The sequence below is a fragment of the Peromyscus eremicus genome, chromosome 8a (assembly GCF_949786415.1).
Source record: "Peromyscus eremicus chromosome 8a, PerEre_H2_v1, whole genome shotgun sequence".
NCBI lineage: Eukaryota > Metazoa > Chordata > Mammalia > Rodentia > Cricetidae > Peromyscus > Peromyscus eremicus.
The window spans coordinates 104,123,198-104,147,307 of record NC_081423.1 but is presented as its reverse complement, the minus strand read 5'-3'; the positions used below and the strand labels follow the sequence as shown (position 1 = coordinate 104,147,307).

At 38.8% G+C, this 24,110-nt stretch overlaps 1 protein-coding gene across 1 annotated transcript; it reads right to left on the bottom strand.

Annotated features, from left to right (window-relative positions):
- Positions 1-1,656: 1,656 nt before the first annotated feature.
- Positions 1,657-12,555, bottom strand: LOC131918068 (patched domain-containing protein 3). The gene is made up of 4 exons (XM_059272350.1): positions 11,554-12,555; positions 9,892-10,013; positions 5,682-5,827; positions 1,657-3,591 (listed from the first exon to the last, which is right to left on the bottom strand). Exons 1-4 carry the CDS (start codon positions 12,463-12,465, stop codon positions 2,096-2,098), a joined length of 2,676 nt encoding a protein of 891 aa, XP_059128333.1. The 5' UTR covers positions 12,466-12,555; the 3' UTR covers positions 1,657-2,095.
- Between the last annotated feature and the right edge of the window lie 11,555 nt (positions 12,556-24,110).

Here is a 24,110-nt window from a genome sequence, read left to right as displayed (position 1 = left end):
ATAGAGGCAATGACAGGGCTGACTCAGTAGCCCGGAGCCTCCAGCTCCATTGGATCTACAGGACATACTTTGTTTTTGACACCCTCCAATCAGCTCTGTTACCAACCAGAGGAGAGGGACAAACTCCTGAATAAAGGAGCCTCACAAACAAAAGACAAATGGTTATACATAAATGACCACCTCATCAGGGGCTATGGGAGACAAGGAAGTACTGGCTAGCACATCACTGTGTTTGGGGGTGCTGGGTCTGTTCTCTGTTTTTAGTTTTTTGTTTTTTAACTACAAAGTCTTATGTAGCTCCTGTTTCTCTCTCCAAAGTGCTGGTGTAACAGGTGTCTCAGCTAGTTCTACAGCTTGAAGGAGGTAGTGGTTACACAACTATTTTTATTTGCCAAAATGGAAAGATCTAACTGTAAAATGTAAAAATTAATACAAAACACTTTATTGTGTTAGAAATTACTTTTACAGTACTGGGGATTGAACCCAGGGATCTGTACATGTCGGGCAAAAACTGGAACACTAAGCTATATTTCCAACTAATACAAACCATTTTAAGGGGATGTTCTATGGAGTTTTGTATGCTGGATGTCTTCTTTCTCTTCTAGATACCTTTATTCACTGTTCCCAGAGTGTAATCGAAGAGTTCCCTGGCCTCTGCACCTCAACTCAAAATGGAGATCAACAGCTGGATAAAAGGAGTTGCTGAGGTGGTAATAATGGGCGGTGATGGCCTTCCTGAATCAAATGTCTAGTTTCTAGAACCATCTGTGTTCTTCCCAATTTGGCTTGGCACAACAGGGCCTTTCCTATCTCATTATCACATTTACCTCCTGCACTCATTGTTTCTTACTAAGACATTCGCCCATTTTCACTACAACTAGTCGTATGATTTCTGGCCAGATACTTTAACAGTCCCTTAAGCACATCCTTTATCTGCACTAGAAACACAAAGACAAGCAAATCAGATGGACAGCACTAAAAGGAAAGGTATTTCAAATCAGGTAGGTCTGAGTCTCAACATGGACATCTTAAATTTAGGGTTGGATAAATGCTTTACTTGATTTAACTTCACCATATCCTTAGTTGAATACTATCTCCTTCAAAAAACTGTATCTGTTTCTAAATAGTGTTACAATAGAGGTGGCAGGGTTGGCACACACATTTAATACTAGTACTCAGGAGGCAAAGGCAGTCAAATCTCTCAAGGTCAGTCTGTTGTACAGAGTGAGTTCTATGACAGCCAGAACTACTCAAAAAAACCCTGTCTTGAGAGAGAGAGAGAGAGAAAGAGAGAGAGAGAGAGAGAGAGAGAGAGAGAGAGAGAGAGAGAGAGAGAAATGTCTTGTATTTGATAGCTCAGTATCCTCAGCACCTATCGTTCCTTCACGGGCCCAGTTAATTGTAGGTAGTGCCATCCCTGGAAGGTGTCCCTGAGCAAGCCATGAGGAGCAATCTAGTAAGCTGCATTTTTTCCAACAGTCTCTGCCTCAGTTCCTGTCTCCCAGTTCCTGTCCTGATTTCCCTTCATGATGGACTGTAAGCTATAAATGGAAAGAAATCCTTTCCTTCCAAAGTTTATTTTGGTCATGGTCTTTATCACAGCAATAGAAAAATAACTAAGACTTATTGTAGACAATAGAATAAAGATGATAACACTTTTCTTAATTTGGTAAAGATATTTTATTTTTCTCAGAATATGTTAAAGAACAATTTAATATGGGACTTCAAAGCCAAGGAAACATCTCTAACGTGGAATGACTATTTTTAACACTTTATATCTGTTTTCAGTTATACATTAATAATTCATATTTTATTAGTGTATACCAATTGAACAAACTAATGGTTTCTCTTGAGACATTTTCATACATGCATACAATGTGCTTTATATTTGTTTATATCCCACATTACCCTTCCTTCCCTCCCACCCCTACCCCTGGTCCTTCTTACCCCACAATATTGGCCCCTTCTAATTTCATCTCTCTCTTTTTCTATTGACTAGTCTTAATTGGTATGTTTTGCAATCAGACTGGATTTAGGTAATCAGGAATTCTATAAATGGTTAGGGTTATTTGTTACTGTGTATTCAAACAAACTTTCAAAAAAAGGTTAAGAATACTGGAATAAAAATTAGGCCATGAGCAGCCCCAAAAAACATAACAAGAAACATAATCTTAAAAAATGTCCTGAATATGTAAGCTTTAGCTGCAGATAAAACACACACCCCTATTATTGTTGAAATTGCACTTTGCAACACTGGATAGCCTAACATATATAAGGCCTCAATTGATTTTTTGTTTACTGAGGTCTCAGAACTGGAAACAAATGCATAGGAGATGTGTGCAGAAAAATCAAAAGAAAACCCTATACAAATAACAAGATTAATCATGGATATGGAATCAAGATTAACATTCCAGAATGCCATGAAACCAGTAACTCCCACAATCACAGAAGCAATAGCAAAAGTAACCCACAAGGAGCACACTGGATGAGGAATTAACAATAAGGAAACAATGAGCATAGCTGTTGATGCAACCATGACATTTCGAACAGTGTTTTCTATTATTGCAGCATACTGATCAAAATATATGAATGCCTGGTTATACACCATTAAGGGAACTTCACAGTTTTCAGCTATGCCTCGTAACTGTAGTAACATTCTCTTCTTATTGGTTGAGGAAGAAACCCCTATAGTCTGGATGAAGCCTCGAGAAGAAGTGATCTCATTTGATGAGGAAATATTAATATCATATGTAAAAATAGGGGAAATTTTTAAAAAACCTGAAATATTATTCATAAAGGTGTTCTTGTCATTGGGATCATTTCCACTGTTATTCATATATTGAATATATGCTCCCAACCAAAATTCTGTGAGATTTTTATCTACATATGCATTTTCTTCAAATTTTATCATACATTTGTCCAGTTTCTGTCTTACATCACCATCCCAGTAGTTAACACTTTCAGTAACAATGACCATAACCCTTGGACCATAATCTGAAAAATAATCTTCCTCAACATTAAAATATGGTGTGATGTAGGAATCATCACTTGCCAGGTTCCGAAGATCTAACCCTTCCTGCACTTGGAAGCATCCATATATACTGCTTATGATGTAGAAAATGTATATCAGCACTACAAAAAACTTGGCTTTGGCAGTTGTGAGGAAAGGACCAAAATAGTCTCTAAAGAACAAATTCATTGGATGCTTATCTTCTCCATGTTCATCTGGGGATAAACCAAATGGGAGACAGCAGGATTTTTTCAATGAGGCATATTTTTGGTCTGGCTTTTCCAGCCAGTTGTAGCACACAACTTCTCTTTTACCATCCAGAGCCATAATTGCTCCAAAACAGGTAATACTAAAAAAATAACAAAAGAGTAGGGTTGTTCCTGTATAGATGCAAAAATACTGTACAGATCTAAAAGAGCTGGTGATTCCTGTATAGAAAGCAAGGACATTGGTGATAGTGGTGATTGTAATGGACACTGCCACCTTTGAATATGAACTAGAGAGTCGATCTCTTATGCTTTCTGTGAGGCTAGTCTTCTGCCAGGCAGAAATCATGATAAACATGTCATCAACCCCAACACCTGTAACAAAAGAACAGATCTTCCTATATATTAATAAACATTAAATATCAAAACAACTGAGCATTTTCTGTTGCTTGTCTCGCAAATCTCTGCTTAAACACCATCTTCTCAGTCTTTCTCTTAATTTATAACAGAATTTGTCACTCCTTCCTCTGTTATAAGTGTTAGCTTCGCATATACCTATATTGTTAATACACAGCATACTCTCTAGTGTTTGCCCATGGTGTCTTCGTGATAAAATGAGGACATCTACCTGACAGCATGCCAACTGAAACAGCATCAGCAATCTATCTTTGATCCCATGAACCATTTCAATTAATATACAAACACATCCATCAAACATTCTGATGCTTGAAATAGGAGTTAGCAAGTGTGTTTACAGGTAGCATAAGGCAATCCAAGTTGTGCCATTTTTATTATATCACCCACTTTATAGATTTACTTCCAGGCAAACACACAAATCTAGTGTCCCTGGTAGTTTCTATTTGACACATAGCATGTAATAGACAGAATGTTTCCTTGGTCTTGATATGAGAAAGGTGTGCAGAAGTGAATCTTTGGAATTCTTTCTATAGTGTCATTTCATGATTGGCTTGAAACAGAACTGAAGAATGTTTGAGAGCTTTCACATTAACAATGTAAAAAAATTAGGCCATCAAAGCAAGGAAACTAGACAGTGTGAGCCTGCTGCCAATGAATTCCACTTCCCTCCAACATTAGACTGCAGTTGAGATTGCTTGCATTCATATGTGCTTTTGTTTCCATGTGTATTTAACAGCAGCTCTTGGGAATGCAATGCTGTAAACTTCTTTTTCATAGGTTACAAGTTAAGGTTAAGAGAATACTAGGATTACAAGTTGGCCTGTAGTTTGAATATTCATGGACATGATTGAGGTAGAAAGATCCAAAACTTGCACAAAGCTAGAGGGACTGTCATAGACTGTATGGTAGCACCCCATGACTAGCAGCTGAAGACTCTATCTGAACAAAGAAAATAATCAGAGGCACTGAGAACCAAGAATAGAATGCACTGGTACCTCTTAGGTGCTTAAAAACTGATTTTTATTACTTGTAGAATTTGTTCAGAAATTCTCCTCATAGTTCTTAAGTTGCTGGAATTGCATATACAAATCTATACATACACTCCTGTGGATACAGACTGTATAAATACAGTGAATACAAACTGGCTTACAATAAATATGTCCCCCTATAGTTATTAATGACCGTGGGCTCAGTGACCGAGTGTACGAACATAAGGGTATACTCCGAAGAGCGAGGCTAAACTGATGTGCAATATAAACCCATCTACTATCTACAGGGAAAAAAAACTGATTTCTCTCAAATTGCATAGTTTGACATATATACTTACTGTAAAATAAATTCTAAAAACAGCAATACAAAAAAACTATAATCACCCTCTCAAGGATAACCCTGAAAACACATTTAAAAAATTCATCTAGAATTTGTTCTATGCAACTATACCCATGTAATTATCCATTGCATATATCTTGACTTATAACAAGAAATTTTCATTTAATTCATTATATGTCTTTTTTAAAAGGCCAAATATGGCTTCAATTTTTTATTATGTTTGATTTGACAAATGCCATATTGATAGGAGATCAGGTTGCTTTCAATATTTTCTTATTCTAAAACACACCAAAATAAACCCATTTGTCCTACTTATGATCAATTACATTTATCAGATATTATAGAAGTGAAATTGCTGGTCTATAGTTCTTTGCTATGAACTTGGGGAATGCAAACCAATTTATACTTTTCCTACAGCAGAATCTTGAGTGCTCATTTATATACAACATTCCAAAATGGTCTTGCCAGTACTGATTAATCTAGAAAAAAAATTTAGTTTAGTGTGTATCCCTTGATACAGTATATTTATTGTTGTATTTTCAGTATGAATTGAAGTCCATGTTCCTTTCTTTTATTTGTCTGGGATACTATATTTTTCCAACTATGAAGATAGATAATTCAACTTGTTCTTCTTGTCTAAGCCTCCTACACAAATGCATTCCCTTGCACACTGCACACACCTACAGACTCAACACAACTTTATATTTTGTTTTACTCACCAAGAATAAGAAATGGTGAATTTGCAACTATGATCACAAATGGGACCCCAATGTGAAGCATCAGGCCAAAGCCACTCACCACTGACATGGCAACACAAAACACTCCAAAGACTGCTACCCACATTTTGTTTCTTACACAGTCCAACCTGTAAATTTAGAGGGAAAAAATAAGAACCTGTAATGATAACTTCCATACTGAAGTTCTGCTAATTGGTTGTTGACTTAGACACCAAGGCAGAAGCCTCTGGGATGATAATTTCCATATCTGTCTGCTAGAGACCTTAAACAGGCACTATCACATTAACAGCTTACAAAAAATAGAGGAGACAATAAAGTTGGGAATCTATAAACATCTCTGGGTGATTCTTATGTAACTACCCAACACCAATCCACTGGCTAGCATTTCAGAATAGAAATTTGCTAATCACTGCAAATAGTTAACTCTGCTCTGACTTTCATAAGGGTATGAATGAAATACAGCAGGCAATAGATGGTGGCTTGGTTCATCTGTTGCTATGGCAAAATACTGGAGGCTTTATACTTTATAAAAAGAAAAACATTGATTTAGTTCACAATTCTAAAGGTCCAAGAGGATGATGCATCATCTTTGCAAGGCCTCCTCTCACTGTGTTATAACATAGGATATGTCATTGTGGTGGGAATGCGTAAGAGAGAGAGAGAAAAAACAAAAGGAAAGATGGGAAAATAGGTAGAATTAGGAGCAAGACCTACTGTTCTCATAACTTTCTGTTACAGTGCTTTCTGCGGACGGCATCCCTAGTGACCTATCCCTGTCCATAGTCTCTGCTTCTTAAAGGTCTCACTATCTCCCAATATCACAATGCTGAAAATCAAGTTTCTAATACATGAACCAGGACTCACTAAAACAACATCCAAAGCACGGCCAAGGGCAAGCTGTGAATAAAATGGAGCATGTATTCAATTCTGTGTCCATCCAACCCAACTACAACTAAGTAGTCTGCAATTTCAAATTAGTCCAGTGAATACTGGGCTCAAAGTATGGAAACATTGTTTTAAATCATTTTCATTATTACATGTTTAAAATATGATACAACACTTTATCACCCCACTGGCCACAGTACATTTAAAAAATTTTTAGATTTATTTTCTTCTGTGTGTATGTTTGTTTTGCCTGCATATCTATATATGCATAATGTCTATGCCTGGCTCCCATAGAAGTCAGAAGAAGATGTCTTATTATAAGCCACCAAGTGAGTTCTGGGAACTGAACCTGGGTTCTCTGAAAGAACAAAAAAATTCTCTTAAATCATCTCTCTGCCCCCAACAGTACATTTTAAAATTTTGGCAATATACTACAGATTTTTTAATTTACTTGCTAGAAACTTCTTCAAAACAATGCCTGATATCTTATACTTCCAAATACATTATAGGAAAAAGAAAACAAGTTAAGACCCTACATGTGAGGATGATGACTAAGAACACAAACCAATGATTCTAAGACAGAAGATCACATTCAAATATACAAAGATTTCTGGGAAAGCAAAAGCTTGTAAAATTGGGTTTGATCCTCAGCTCCAAAAAAAAAAAAAAAATCTCATAGACCTGCTAGGAGAGGAAACTGACCACAGAAAGCCACAGAGGGATCCTGGCGAATTGTTCAGAGTTCTAGGGATGCTGTTTTCATGAGTCATCACCCTTATTGACTTGTGCTTTCTGATGATCCAGCTTCTCTTTTTAAGTCACCCCTAGTCCTTTAATTAGCCGCTTACCCATACTCCTCTTAGTAACCTCATTAAAAACTCATTGGTTCCTCAAATTTAACTCTGCTTCAGTCATTACTTTGATCTATCATGAACTCCCTTTCTGGGATGAGGGGTGAGTAGACGTGTGTGTGTGTGTGTGTGTGTGTGTGTGTGTGTGTGTGTGTATGTGTGTGTGTGTTCTTCCCAAGAAAAGTATGTCATATAATAGCAACAAATGATGTTTCAGTTGACAATGTTGTTTGGAGGCAGTGGAAAATGTATAATCATAGTGGTTCCAGAAAATTAAAACAGGGCTGAAAACTTCATGTCACCTACTGAGTGTACAACTAAATATGCAGGAAAATGGAAAATGCCACAGAATAATCTTCAAGAAAAGTCATAGTGAAGGATTTAACTGTTTAGACCTCAACAAACTCCTTAAAGGGTTGCTGGAGAAATAGTTCAGCATTTAAGAACACTGACTGTTCTTCCAGGGGACCAGAGTTTGGCTTCCAGAACCCACATAGTAGCTCACAACCATCCATAACTCTAGTTCCAGGGGATCTGCCAATGTCTTCTGTCCTCCATAGGTACCAAGCATGTATACAGCACACATACATACATGCAGGCAAAAAGCACACACATATATATGAAATAAAACAATGATATTCAAAGGAAAATTTTAGATGAAACCTAAAAAGTTTTCATCAACAGAGTGTAAGGTTCGTGGCAAGCAACTCAGCAATTAGAAAAAGAAACAGAGCAAGCATGCATGGGCCCATCTCAGGTTGGCAGCTCAACTTCACAGTGTTGTTGTCCACATGGTACTAGTTTTGAAGACAAGAAAGATGCAAAATTGAGGAAGTCATTGATTCTTCCTCCACAGTGTCAAAGAGCCACTGAGGCCAAGCAATGTATGCCAATGTCAGAGGCCCTGAAAGGTCATTGTGTGAAGCTTGTAAAAGTGAAGCCTAGATTGTAGTTGAGACCTCAAGATGTTGGAGATGTCAAAACTGTGAGACATGTATCAAGGAGAACTGAATACAGGGAATGGAACCAGCCCAAGAGAGAGAAATTGCTGGCAACAAAGCTGGAAGGACTCAACCATCTAAGCCCTTTGAAACTGAAGTCCCAGATATCAGACACGGAGCTACAAAATTTTGTATTTGCCCTGTTGGATTTCAGTCTGGATTTCCTCTAATATTTCCTTACTATGCCCCCACACTTTCATTTTGGAAGGGTAATATATACTATGTACCATTTTCTAAGGGATACATAATTTGTTTGTTTGTTTTTAAACAGGAAATCGCAGTTAAGAAATTGCCTAGAGCCAGGCGGTGGTGGCGCACGCCTTTAATCCCAGCACTCGGGAGGCAGAGCCAGGTGGATCTCTGTCAGTTCGAGGCCAGCCTGGGCTACCAAGTGAATTCCAGGAAAGGCGCAAAGCTACACAGAGAAACCCTGTCTCGAAAAACCAAAAAAAAAAAAAAAAAGAAAAGAAAAAAGAAATTGCCTAGAATCTCAGAAGAGGATTTGGACTTTTGAGCAGTGCTAAAATCTTTTTAAAAATTTGTATTTTTTTATTTTATGTGTGTATGTCTTGCACCACAGTTGCAGTGATGAGAAGAGAGGGTCAGACCAACTAGAACTGGTGAGCTTATGGGGACCAGGCCCTAGGCTTACCTTTGTGAACACTTGGTTCCCATTTGGAGGTGCTGTTTGAGGAAGTTATGGAACCTTTAGGAGGTAGAGCTTTTCTAGAGAAAGCACACCACTGGGGACTAACTTTGAGGGATTATAGCCTCACCCACTTACTGTTGTCTTTCTGTTTCCTATGTGTGGATGAAATGTGATCAGCCAGCTCCCTGCTCCTTGATAAACTACATCCCTTGAGAAACATAAGCCAAAATGAACTCTTTCTTCTTCTTTTTTTTTTTTTTTTTTTGTTTTTGTTTTTGTTTTTTGAGACAGGGAACTCTTTCTTTTGGTCATGGTTTTCCATCAAGTGACAGAAAAGTAAAACAATATTGTAATTTGTGGAATGAAGTGGCAAGGCAAATCTATGACAATAGATACCTGCGTTAAAAAAGAAAAAGTCAAATAATTTGAAATCTGTAAAACTAGGGGAAAATAACATCAAAGATGACAGAAGTATCTTAGTCTATTCTGGTTTTAGACTGAGTAACCTATAAAGAGCAGAAAGGAAAAGTCTAGAATAGGCAAATTCAGAAATAGAAAGTAGATTAAAGTTTTCTGGGACCATGGGAGAGGGGTTTAGGGGGTTACTGTATAATGAACATAGAGTATCTGCTAGTACTGATCAAAAACCTTGGGAAGCAGATAGTTGTGGTGAATAAACAGTATGGATATAATTAATATCACTAAATTGTTCACTTAAATTGTTACAAATGGAATATTGTAAATCATGTATGTTTTATCACAATATATTACAAGGCGAGAGGTAAAAAAATGAGTGAGAGTTTTACCTGAAGCATGATACAACTGCAAACAGTATGATTAAAATGTATGCCAAGTGGAACAGAGGGATCACAGTCTTAGAGGTTGCCTCAAACTCCAGCTGTCTTGAAAGGGATGTAAAGTAGACTACCTGCAATAAATAAATAAATAAATAAATAGATAGATAGATAAATAAATAAATAAATAATAACATACTCAGGAAGTAAATCCAGATTCCAGAGTCTGTCAAAAGTTACAAACACACAGAAATACACAACGATACCTCCACAATAGACTACTGGCAATGGTCGAGAGACAGCCCGAACTGACCTACTCTGGTGATAGGATGGCCAGCTAGAAACCTCATCCAATGACTGAGGGAACCGGATGCAGAGATCCACGGCCAGGCCCCAGGTGGAGCTCCAGGAGTCCAATTGGCGAGAAAGAGGAGGGTTTGTATGAGCGAGAATTGTTGAGACCAAGATTGGAAAAAGCACAGGGACAAATGGCCAAACGAACGGAAACACATGAGCTATGAACCAATAGCTGAGGAGCCCCCAACTGGATCAGGCCCTCTGGATAAGTGAGACAGTTGATTAGCTTGATCTGTTTGGGAGGCATCCAGGCAGTGGGACCGGGTCCTGTGCTCAGTGCATGAGCTGGCTGTTTGGAACCTGGGACTTATGCAGGGTTGCTTGGCTCAGCCTGGAAGGAGGGGACTGGACCTGCCTGGACTGAATCTACCAGGTTGAACTCAATCCCCAGGGGAGTCTTTGCCCTGGAGGAGATGGGAATGAGGGGTGGGCTGGGGGGAAGGGGGGCGGGAGGGGGGAGAACAAGGGAATCCGTGGCTGATATGTAAAATTAAATTAAATTATAAAATAAAATAAAAAAAGTTACTGGACACTTCAGCTTCTTGATGGGCATGCTGCAAAAAGTGAATGATTTGCTTCTTCACATAAAATCTGCAATGTGTTTTCCCTCAAAATGCAAAGTTTAATAATTTCTCTGCATTTTGGCTAAGATCAGGTTAAAAAAAAAAACCCTAACCCAAAATATAAACAAGCCAAAACTGAATTTTATGCATAACTGTGAAACTTTATTCTCACTAACAACTGTGGAAATTGTGACATTTTCTAAATCTTATTAGATTGGTATTTTTTCATATTTTAATCTCGTCAGTAGCACTTTAAGAAACACTTGGCTTCCCAGTAGGCATTTGCTTTCACGAGGGTTATTGGAATTACTTGCCCAGAATTTTAACAGATAACATGTACCTCAATACTAACCTGAAAAGGGCTGAACAAGTTATCTATCTTCTTAAATACCACTACAGAACTTGAAGGTTCTGTTTTTTAATTCCATTGGGCACAAACGGGCTTTAGGGACTCCTAGGAACAAGAGGGAGCTCAATAAAAGAAATAAATTCCAAGTGACTTAATTAGAAAACTAAACCCCACACATCAAGTGTGAAAATCAGTTTCTATACTAAACAGACTTACAGATACAGGATTTATGTACAGACCAGAATGATGTCAATACTTTATGATCGGTGGCGTCATCCATCCATGTTATAATGGGTTTTTATAACAAGCACAAGAGAGCACACCCAGCTTTAATTCAAGGGCCACCTCATCTCCAGACCTCCCACCCTTACTGGCCTCCCTTGCCAACCCTAACCTCCAGAATACCTCTGTCTCTTCCAAAGTCAGACTGCTCTTCATGTCGTTAAAATGGTTAAGAAAGTGAGTGAGCCATGCTTTGCTACGCTCACTGCTCTCGGGGTCCTCGGTCTTGAGGTAGTACAGCAGCCTCATTGCTCGGGACTCCACAAGTCGTTGACTTCTTCCTATCGATTGACCTAAGACATTTCCCCCAAAGAAGCCCGCCAAATAGATGAGGTGGTTGTTCATGTCATGGAGAGGGAAGGTGAGGTTTGACAGGTCCAATGACGAGTTACGCTGCCAGGCATACAGCAGAGGGTTGGGTGGCACACACAGAGTCTTGTACTTGGCGCATACCTCTTTGTACAGGATCTGTGTTCCATTTTCCTGTACCACCTTCAGCGCCTGCACCGCTTGGTCCAGCTTGCTCACCTCTGTGAATACCCCCGGCTCCAGCAGCGAGGCGGTAAAGGACACCACCAGGATGGACGCAAAGTTGGCCTCGGAGCTGGTTCTGGAGGCGGAGAAGCGGTACGTGTCATTGGTGCTGAAATGACCCTGCACGAAGCGCCGCTCGGCCTTGGCAGGACTGCCAATCGGCGTGTACTGCTCCTCCAGGTTCTCCTTCTCCTTGGGCAGGAAGATGAGGCCGGTGCCCAGCGCGACTGTCAGCAGCACCGGCCCAAGTAAAAACAGCCAGGGGTGCATACCCACCGCGTAGCCAAGGCGCTGAAAGCTGCGCGACAGGGGCGCTTCTAAGCAGTCGGTGTGGCAGCGACGTGGCAGAGGTGCCTCCTGACCCAGGGGCGGCGGGCGCTCCAATGGCGGCCCTGAGGCCCAGCTAGGGCCTGCCTCGTCAGATGGCACTGACTCCAGCTCACCTTCAGACGGTGCCTCTCGCAGCGATTCCTCTCCAGGTGCCACTTTGGAGGAGATCATGTTGCCCACAGCTGCTCACAGGAGCTGCTGCTGATCTGCTTGCACCCCAACGGTCTGGGACCCAGGGGCCGTTGGCTGCTCCGGTGCCCGGATGCTGGAGGCAACGGTTAGGAGCACGTGGCCGAGGTGACCTTCCTGGTCTGGATCTGTCCCAGGGTTAGGGTTAGTGCCATTCTCCTTGTCACAGAGCATCTCCTCAAGCCAGAGCCCTGTGGAGCACCTCTCCACGCCAGGACTTATCAAATTCCTTTCTGGATGCATAAGCTTACCCCCGCCAGCTTGGCGTCCCAGTGGCAGGGACAAATTCACACTTGCTTTGTTTTCATGGGTTTATCTCTTTTCCCTACTAGATTGTCAAATCTCTGAGATTGACGATTATTGTATCTAGGTTTGTTGACAAACATGAATGCCAACCAGAGGAACGTTAAGTATTTTTTAAAGGGAAGACTGGGTATACTAATTACAAAGTTATCTATCAATCTGAAGTTTACAGTTTCCAATCTAAATGAAAACTGTACTGAGACAGCCAGACTTGCAAATCATTATAAATTCGCAGAATTATATATATCCCAAAGTGTAGGAAGTGTAGCAGATTCCTGGTTATTTCCTCTATATTCAACTAAAAAGTCTGCAACCAGATAGCGTTTGTTGGAGATTGGTTAAGATCATTCAATAAAATTCCCCCTAAATTTGTTGCATCTTTGTGTGCTTTGCAAGACTATAAAGCAATAAAAATTGCTGTCACCACGGCAGGAGATAGATTCTTAGATGGTTTGCTGAGTTATTGTGCTCATCCTGGAATTATGGTATGCAGTTGTGTGAATTTCCAAATGTTTATTTACCTCAAAGAAGAAAGAGCCTAACAAATTAAAGAAAGACTCTGCCCCCCCTTTTTAAACAAATCAATGAGTGTTATGATTACTTACAAGAGTAGGGGCAACCCACAGACAGTTGCACCACCAAAAAGAACCACCCTCAGTCAACATTTTACTTCTCACAGTCAGCTCTTGCCTACCTAAAGCTGGGAAAGGATGGAACGGAAGTTGAAATATCAGGGAAAAGTCAGAGGAACTTCCCTCAAAGAGATCCTGCTAACAACCCAATTACTACAGGTCTAGCTATCTGCTGTATATTTCTGTTGGTTTTGTTGCCATAGCTTCAGGCTAAGGGCTCCTATAGCTCATCACAGCTGTTCTGCCACATGGTGGCAGTGAATGTGCTAAGAGGAGTAATCCATCACTTTTGTTTAAACTGGTCAATTTATGGTTGGTCAAAACTTATAACTGAAACCAAATGCAGTGGTCTGCCCCAGTAGCCCTGACTATTCGGGATGGTTGAGACAGAAAGATTGTAAGTTCAAGGCCAGTCTGAGCAACATAGCAGGACCTTATCTTAGAACAAAATATTGAAGCTGAGGAACATGGCTGTAGCTCATTGTTAAAGTGTTTGCCTAGCATGTAAAAGATCTGAGACCTAATCCCCAGGATCACACACACACACACACACACACACACACACACACACACACACACACACAAATTCACCTGGAAAAATTCTAATAGTATATGGACTGTTGATCTATCCTGTCATGCTTAGTAATAGAATGCAAGTAATGTTCAGGGAAACACACCTAACAGTTACATCCAAAGTAAATCAGCTCAAAGAGTAAAATGAATAAATTTAATAAGTACAACAGTTCAGACTTAGGTAATATTTGCTCATTTAGGGTAGAAATGGAAAAGAGGGCATCAGGCCTTTTTTGTCCTTTTGTTTTGTTTTTAAAAGACCTCTTTTTTTAAAGTTTTTATTTATTTATTTTTATTAATTACTTTATTCATTTATTATACATTCAGACTGCAGCTTCCCTCCTCCCTCCACCCTGCTTCTCTCATTTCTTCTCCCCACGTCTCCTCTGTCCCTGCTTCCCAATCAACCCCTCCTTTACCTCTGGTCAGAAAAGGGCAGGACTCCAATAGGTACTAACAAAGCCTGGCATATCAACTTGAGGTAGGGCTGAGCTCCTCTCCTTTTATTAAGCCTGGACAAGGCAAACCAGCATTAGTAACAGGTTCCTAAAAGCCAGACAAAGCTTTAGGGACAGGTGTAGTGGCATTTGCTCTGACCTTGGGCTATAAAACCTGAAGGAGGCAGTGTAGGTGAGCTTTTTTTTTTTTAAAATTTTTATTTTGCAATACAATTCAGTTCTACATATCAGCCACAGATTCCCTTGTTCTCCCCCCTCCCGCCCCCCTCACCTTCCCCCCCCAGCCCGCCCCCCATTCCAATCTCCTCCAGGGAACTGAGAAGCTTTTGTAGGGCAAAGGATACGGTCAACAAAGCAAAGCGACAGCCTACAGAATGGGAAAAGATCTTCACCAACCCCACATCTGACAGAGGACTGATATCCAGAATATATAAGCAACTCAAGAAATTAGACATCAAAATACCCAGCAGTCCAATTAAGAAATGGGCTATAGAACTAAACAGAGAATTCTCAACAGAGGAAACTCAAATGGCTGAAAGACATTTAAGGAATTGCTCAACATCCCTAATCATCAGGGAAATGCAAATCAAAACAACTCTGAGAAACCACCTTACGCCTGTCAGAATGGCTAAGATCAAAAACACTGAAGATACCTTATGCTGGAGAGGATGTGGAGCTAGGGGAACTCTCCTCCACTGCTGGTGGGAATGCAAGCTTGTACAACCACTTTGGAAATCAATATGGCGCTTTCTTAGAAAATTGGGAATCCATCTCCCCAAGATCCAGCTATACCACTCTTGGACATATACCCAAGGAATGCTCAACCACACCACAAGAGCACTTGTTCAGCTATGTTCATATCAGCATTGTTTGTAACAGCCAGAACATCGAAACAACCTAGATGCCCTTCAACTGAAGACTGGATAAACAAAATGTGGTACATATACACAATGGAATACTACTCAGCAGAGAAAAACAATGACATCATGAGGTTTGCAGACAAATGGATGGATCTAGAAAAAATCATCCTGAGTGAGGTATCCCAGACTCAGAAAGACAAACATGGTATGTACTCACTCATAGCAGGATACTAGATGTGGAACAAGGATGACTGGACTGCTACTCACATCACCAGGGAGGCTACCTGGAAAACAAGACCCCAAGAAAGACACAGGGATCGCCCAATGACAGAGAAATGGAATGAGATCTACATGAACAGCCTGGACAAGAGTGGGGGTAGTGAAGGGCGAGGGTTGAGGGAAAGAGAGCTTGGGTGAGTGGAAGATCCCAGCTGGATCAACAACAGAGAGGGAGAACAAGGAATAGGAGACCATGGTAAAAAAAGACCTCTTTTTAAAGCCTATACTGATAGGCTACAGGAAGACCAAAAGACAAAAACTTCCCTAAAGGAGACTGAAGTTGAATTCCTAGTGTCGTAGAAAAGAAATAGATTGCAGAACAAGCAAAGGATGAGCCAGGTGGAGAAGATACCATGTGGCTACTTATAGGAGCATGAATGAGGAGTTAATTACAGGAGTATGACTGGTGGTGGGGTAGTTACAGAAGCATGGGCAATTTTGGGGTAACTATTTCACCAGAAATTACAATCCAGCATCTATGACAACTGAGATAAAAGCTGCATCCCTGAAGCTACCTGAACAACTTGCAAACAGTTTAGCTAATCAGTCTCCTATCCCTAGCAACATCACTATCATCTATCGATCGATCGATAGATGATAGATAGATAGATAGATATAGATAGATAGATAGATAGATAGATAGATAGATAGATAGATAGATAGATAGATAGATATAACCTTGTGGACAGAGGTCTTGTAAATTTCTTTAACTTCAAAACTTCCTGAACCTTGTTTTATTTACTTCTTGAGGCCTTTACACAATGAGGATGCTCTCCAGGATTCCTGGGAAGAATTGCTGACCCAGACTCAACAAGCCCCAGAGATTTAGTATCACACACCCAAGGGGCTGCGGCTCTCTAAGATATTTCTGAGTTACAAATAGTTTTACAAAGAAGTGCAAGGATACTGGAGATCATCATTGGTAGACTGCAGTAATATTTTGAACCAAGACCCAGCTGCAGCCTGAAAGATCACACCACAAATCTTTTTTAATGGATAAGAAACAAGCCAGGAAAAAGAATTCTGAGATAAGAAGCAAATCTCCCAGAAACAAACCTAAGGAAAAGGTCCACCCTGGGCCCTTACAGAAAGATGAGAGCCAGGTGGATCTCTGTTGAGTTTGAGTGAGATCCAGGACAGGCACCAGAACTACACAGAGAAACCCTGTCTACAAAAACAAAAACAAAAACAAAAACAAAAACAAAAACAAAAACAAACAAAACAACAACAACAACAACAAGAAGAAAAAACCCAAACAAAACAAAACAAAAAAGAGCAAGAGGACCAGATACCAATGAAAATGAGTGGTCCAAGTGATCCAGCCTCTCAGAGTGCCTCTGTTGAAGTTTCCTCAGAGTTCTGCATCCAAAACAGCTTCAAGGCTACTGGCTGAGATGGTCCAGCCTCAGACTGTTCTAGACAGGACTTCAGATAAACCTTGCACTTTCCCATTGCACAGAGACTGGACAACAAATTACGGCTCACTCTCCCAGGACTTGACCATTACCCTAATTTTCTCAGGGCCCCCCAAAGATGTCATAGCCCCCAGACAACAGGAAGCAGCCTAGAGAACACAATGCCTACATTTCTAGAAGGTGAAGTGGTTGGTTTTTGGTCATTCGGTGGGTTATGGAGGTTTGTCCTTGTTTAGGAGGGTTGGTTACAAGTTGTTATTGGTCATGGTCAGGAAAAAAAAGCTGAACAAAGAAGATTAGAGTCAGAGATCTCTTTCTGGAGAGAAAAGGGGGATATAGTATAGAAATGATGGGATGAGAGGGTGGGTTGTTGAGTCTACTTTTGAACAACCACTAGTCTCAAATATTTTACATTGATATGCATTTTTGGATATTGATACAAATTTAAGGTTATTTTTGTTATATTTTATATATGTTGTAACACAAATTTTAAAAGGTCTTATTAATAAAAAAAAAAAACCCTGGAGCCAGATATTGGGGTGAAAACCAAGAGATCAGAGGAATAGAACAAACCAAGCTACAAGTTCTTACTGCTAGGGAATCCTCAGACCAAGAGAGAGTGAGTTCCTGTTTCCTCAGACTGAAAGCCTCTGAGTCCTCAACCAGAAGAGTCTTAGCTGAATTGCTTAAAAGCTTCTAGTGCCTGGTCCTCACCCTTTATATACCTTTCTGCTTCCTGCCATCATTTCCTGGGATTAAAGGCGTGTGTCCTTCCCAAGCAAAGACACGAAATCTCAAGCCCTGGGATTAAAGGTGTGTGCCACCACTGCCCTGCTCTGTTTCCAGTGTGGCCTTGAACTCACAGAGATCCAGACAGATCTCTGTCTCCTGAGTGATAGGATTAAAGGTGTGTGCCACCACTGTCTGGCCTCTATGTTTAATTTAGTGGCTGGCTCTGTCCTCTGATCCCCAGATAAGTTTTATTTGTTAGAGCACCAATAAAATATCACCACAATATGTTTCTATTCTTGTTTAAGGTATTGAACCTATACAGCTCATTTAAAAATGTAATGTAAATTTTAGTCCTTGAAAGCTATTTACAATAATAAAGAAATACAGGTTAATAGTCATCTATAACAATCAAACATATAGTCGTGTTAAGTATGTTTTCAAGGTCATACAGAGATATATTTTAGATAGATAGATGATCTTCAAACACTTCAAAGACCTATAGAATATGGCATTTAAAATGTTATAATAACATAAGGCTTTTCATGACAATGAGACACATCTGCTCCTGACAGCATCAATCTACTTCAAAAAAGGATGGAGGGCATCAAAGAGCCTCCATATGGAGTTTGCTTTTTTTTTTTTTAATGTCAAAAGCTAACCGTTTGAGCAAAAAACTGCTGTTGCCTTGACTGTTGACAGTATGCTGTCCAAACTGGATAAACAGGACACAAAAGAAAGTGACTGCCAAACTTTGCCAAGAAAAGATAAGACAGTCCTTCAAAATTCCTGCTTTACAGAAAAGCCTGTCAGATATTCTAGGCCCATAGGCTGAAAGTGGATGCCCCAATATTGCAGAGGAACCTTGGGTAACTGTCCAGGCAGCCAGATGTCTCTGTCATTCCTATAGTTTTAGAAGCTGCTTTCTCTGCACTTCCTGTTTACTCAAGAAATATTTTATCCTTGGATATTTGATGGGGATTAAAGACTAGATAGTTATAGTTTTACAGTTTTACTTGTTACCAAATTCAGAAAAGAAACTTACATAAAAGATGTAAAGTTTATAAGGTTGAGAAACATAAAAGCTTAAGTTGTTTATCAAAAAAGATGTTTTAAGGTCTAAAAAGATTTTTAGGATGGTAATACAAGTTATGACAAAATATGATTTATGTATAAAACTTTGGACTGAGGATAGATAATAGCATATTTTCTCTAAATTTTCCAAATGCAAATAGATCCAACATTGTAAATGTAATTTTTACCTGATAATTGCTCTTATTGTATATAGTTTTACTGTGTTAGAGTTAAAGCCTTTCTTTTTTTATTTAGACAAAAAGGGGGAAATGTTGTGGAATATTCCTTTATGTTGTGTGAAGATGTGTCACTGTAATTGGTTTAATAAAAAGCTAAATGACCAATAGCTAGGCAGGAGTTACAGGCAGGACTTCTGGACAGAGAAGGCTCAGGGAAGAAGAAAGGTAGAGTTGCCAGCTGGACACAGAGGGAGCAAGACATACAGGAGGAGAGGTAAAAGCCACAAGCCACACTGCACCATGTAGATGAATAGAAATGGGTTAATTTAAGTTATGAGAGCTAGTGGTACAAGCCTAAGCTGTAGGTCAAGATTTAACAATTAATAATAAGTCTCTGTGTCATTTTTTGTGAGCTGATGGCCCAAAGAAAAAAATGGCAACAGATTGGCCTGCCTTGTCTTGGCAAAGTTCAGCAGTAAACTTCCTTTGGTTCCTGCTTGTCTAATTTGGTCAGCATACTGTCAGTAGTTGAGGCAAGGAAAGTTTCTTGTCCAATGGCTAACTTTGCCACATTGAAAGCAAACTCCATATTGAGGCTCTTTGAAGCCCGTCATCCTTTTTTGAAGTAGATTGATACTGCCAGGAGCAGATGTATCTCACTGTCATGAAAAGCCTTGTGTTATTAAAACATCTTAATTGCCATATTCTGTAGATCTCTGAAGTGTTTGAAGACCACCTATCTACCTAATATACATGAGACTAAATAAAGCTTATTTCTGTCTACATCCAAACTCTTACTACAAGTTTGATTGTTATCTTAATTATCCTAAACAGTTTGTAATAGTAGCTTTCAAGGACTAGAACTTTACAGTACAATTTTAAATGAGTTGCATAGGTATAATACCTTACAGTATGTTGTAAGAAAAATAACTTTAAACTTGTATCAATATACAAAAATCCATAAAAATATAAAATATGTGAGACTAGTAGTTGCTTTTTAGTCTAAAAGTAGATTCAATAATCTACCCTTTTATCCAATCATTCCTATATCCCTTTTTTTCTTTTCAGAAAGAGATTCCTGAATTTAATCTCCTTTGCTTAGTTTCTACCCTGACCATGAACAGTAACAACTTGCAACTAACCCTCCCAAACAATGACAAACATCTATAATGCACCAAATGACCAAAACCCACCCACTCCACCTCTCGGGAATGTGGGCATCATGTTCTTAAAATTACTTCCTGTTGTCTGGGGGTGACTGCATCTTTAGGGGACCCTGAAAAATTTGTGATAATGTTCAAGTACTGGGAGAGCTAGCTGTATCATTTGTTGTCCAGTTTCTGTGTGATAGGAAAATGCAGGGTTTATCTGAAGTCCTGGCTGGAGTAGTCTATGAGACTGGACCATCTTAGCTAACTGCTTTGAAGTTGTCCTGAGCAGTTTGTAGTCCAATGCTGATCTTTGAGTGGTGTTTGTCAGCTTAGTGGCATTACCACAATCCAGGTGAATTCACTGTTACAAGGCCCCATCATCCTCTTGGAGACTTCAAAGGTCACTGCTGGAAATGGTCACAGTTCACTGCAGAAAACTTAAACATGTTAAATGTCATATGCAATATGTCTCCAAGAGGTTAAAGGACCACAATCTGTTAAATACATCTGGGGTACACAAACTTAATTCCTAGTTACCTTTTTCTGACTCAAACCCAAAAATACATACAGGAAGCTAGATGAATCTTTTTTCTAAATTTAGTCAGTACTCTGTATGACTACTAATATCTCAACAGAGAGTATATATATATATATATATATATATATATATATATATATATATAATCTTATAGATTTTGAGATAATATCTATATCTTAAGAAACATTTTAAAGAGTCAAAATAAAACCAAAAGATTATGAAATTAATGTCAATAGACTAGTCCCTCAATTTTGGTTTTATTCTGTCCCCATACTAGGTGGCTCTTCTGACACAACGCAGAGATTGTAGATTTTCCTTTAACAAGTATGCAAGGGTTTAGAGAAGGAAAGAGCCGTGCTCCAACTCCAAAGCCAGCTTTGGTTTTTAGTTGAATTAGGACCACAAAAAGACTATTTGCCTTTTATCTTTGTACAGAGCAGCAAAGACAAGCATTTGGAAAGATTTATGAAATTCTACCCTGTTGGAAGTGTGCTATATTAGGCCAATTTAGTCTTTTTCTTGGCACATTTTCTCTTGATGATTCATCCCTCTTCAGATGTCTCATTTGTCCAATGGTCCTTAGATTCCTTAGTTGAATACTTTTATTCTACTGAAAAGGCAACAACAAAACCCTTTTACAACCCTAACTTTTGGGAGTTTCTTTTTTGACAGGTTATATCTTTGTTAAGGCAAAATTATTTTTGGCAACAAAAGAAGTATTATCTTTTAATTTAAATTTTTTTGAAAATTTGAAATTAAATATACATTGATATATGTGGATAAATATACCTATATTCCCCTTTCTCTTTACATATATATATATATATATATATATATATATATGTAAATTCAAGGTTAAAGTGTATTTATTTGTAGATCACAAAGGACATTTATTTTGAATTTTAACCTGTCTTTCTAGTAACCTGTGTTTGAGGGTTTCTATTGCTGTGATAAAGTACCATAACCAAAAAGAAAGATGTGGAGGAAAGGGTTTATTTGGCTTCACTTCAGCATTATTGTTCATCACTGAAGAAAGTCAGGATAGGAACTCAAACAGGGCAGGATCCCAGAGGCAGGAGCTGATGCAGAGGCCATGGTGGGGTGCTGCTTACTGGCTTGCTTGCCATGGCTTTCTTAGTCTACCTTCTTATAGAACTCATGATCAGAAGCTCAGGGATGGCACCACCCACCATGGGCTGGATTTTCCCCTAGTTATCACAAAATAAGTATATGCCTTACAGCTGGATCTCAAGGAGGCATTTTATCAGCTGTGGCTCCTTCCTCTGAGGACTCTATCTTGCCTCAAGTTGACACACAAAACCACCCAGTACACCCTTCAGTGTGTTTTTATAATAATCTATAAATATGGTATGTGATTTTTTTCTAGAATGCAAACATACCAATTAGGAGCTGAATCTGAATTTTGTCTCTGAGTTGTGGGATTAAAGGTGTATGGTACTACTACCTTATTTACTATAACTGTATCATTTAGAAAACAACTAACTTATAGAGATGCATTTGTCTTTACTGTGATTAAAGGCATGGGCTATCATTGTCATGCTCAAATATTTTATCTCAACTCCAAGTCATACTAACTCTTAGATATTTAGAAAACAAGCTTGAACTGTATTAACTCTTTGAATTTATTTAAAACATTTTATATCTTGTAACTGGATTTTTGTTTTTTTTGTTTTTTTTTTTTTGGTTTTTTTGGTTTTTTGAGACAGGGTTTCTCTGTGTAGCTTTGCGCCTTTTCCTGAAACTCACTTGGTAGCCCAGGCTGGCCTCGAACTCACAGAGATCCGCCTGGCTCTGCCTCCCGAGTGCTGGGATTAAAGGCATGCGCCACCAACGCCTAGCTGTAACTGGATTTTTAATACTAAACAACAAAAAATCCTTTTTGTTTAAGAAAACTCAAAAGCTGATGTCCAAGATGGTATGGGCCACATAGCAATCTATAGTCTAACATTCTAATATGGAATTAAGACATGTGATTTAAGAAACTCCATTGCTCCTCTCATGCCAGAAAGGCAATTGTAGCTTTGATAAATCATCATTCAAAAATGACTTTTTCTTTTTTTTTCATACCTGATCAAACAAAAGGCATTTATTAGTCTTATAAGTTAGTTTGGATTGAATGACCAAGCTGTTTGATGAACTATCACCTCTCCTAATCAAGAGGTCTCTCCTGTTTGAATCTAATCTTTATCAATCTTGATGGTATCCATAGCTTTTCTTCTCTTGTAGAAACAAAAACAAAACCTCTTCCCCAGTGTAACACATATCCTGGTTTCCATTCTGAGGTCAACATGTCTTTAAAATATACAGTAGTTTTTTCTATTATGCAATGTCTCTCCACAGCCATTGTTCCTTTTTCACTAGCATTTAAAAATGTAAAGCTAATAAAGCACTATGTAATCTATCTCTGACGTCTTTATTTACCCCTTTCTGTTTATTAAACATATCTTTTAAAGTGCAATTAGATCTTTCTAACTGGCTTGTCCTGTAGGATTGCGTGGTATACCTATAATATGCTTTATGTCATAACATGCAAAAAACTGTTTCATTTTACTAGAGACATATGCTGTAGCATTGTCAGTCTTAATTTGTACAAATATTCCCATCATGGCCATGACATCTAATAAATGTGTAATTACAGAGTCATTCTTTTCAGAACTCAAAGTAGTTGCCCATTGAAATCCTGAATATGCATAAAATATGATGCACATATTTTAATTTTTCAAACTCTACACATCCATTTGCCAAATTTTATTTCTTTGTGTATCTTTTGGGTTACTTGCTGCAAATAATGGAGTTTGATTATACAAAGAATGTTGTGGATATTGCTCTGTGTGTTGTGAATGTGTTGTCCTTTAAAAGTAAGTTTATTAATCTATCTTCTTATTTTATCATATCTATATTTCCCCCTCCCTTTTTTTTTGAGAGGCCAGTAGCCAGATAGGAAGTATAGGTGGGACAAGCAAAAAAAAGTTCTAAAAAGAAAAGGTTGAGTCAGGAGTCACCAGCCAGACACAGGAAAAACAAGATGTAAACACAAAACTGAAAAAGGTACCAAGCCATGTGGTTAGACATAAATAAAAATTATGGGTTAGTTTAAATATAAAAGCTAGTCAATGGTAGGCCTGAGCTAAGAGCCAAAAAGTTTTAATTAATATGAGCCTCTGTGTGTTTACTTGGGTCCAAGTGACTGCAGGCCTGGTGGGTGAGAAAGATTTGTCCTGACCATGGGCCAGGTAGGACCCAAAAATCATCAGCTACAAAAGAACAAATAGGAAATTTCCTTATAACTTCCTTGGCTTGTTGACAAGTGATGGAAAAATCATTTTTCAAACTTTTGCTATTAACATGGTATTTCTTATGAAATTCTGATGTTTGTAGCACATTTCCTATTATCAATTTCATCATTATCTTGTGC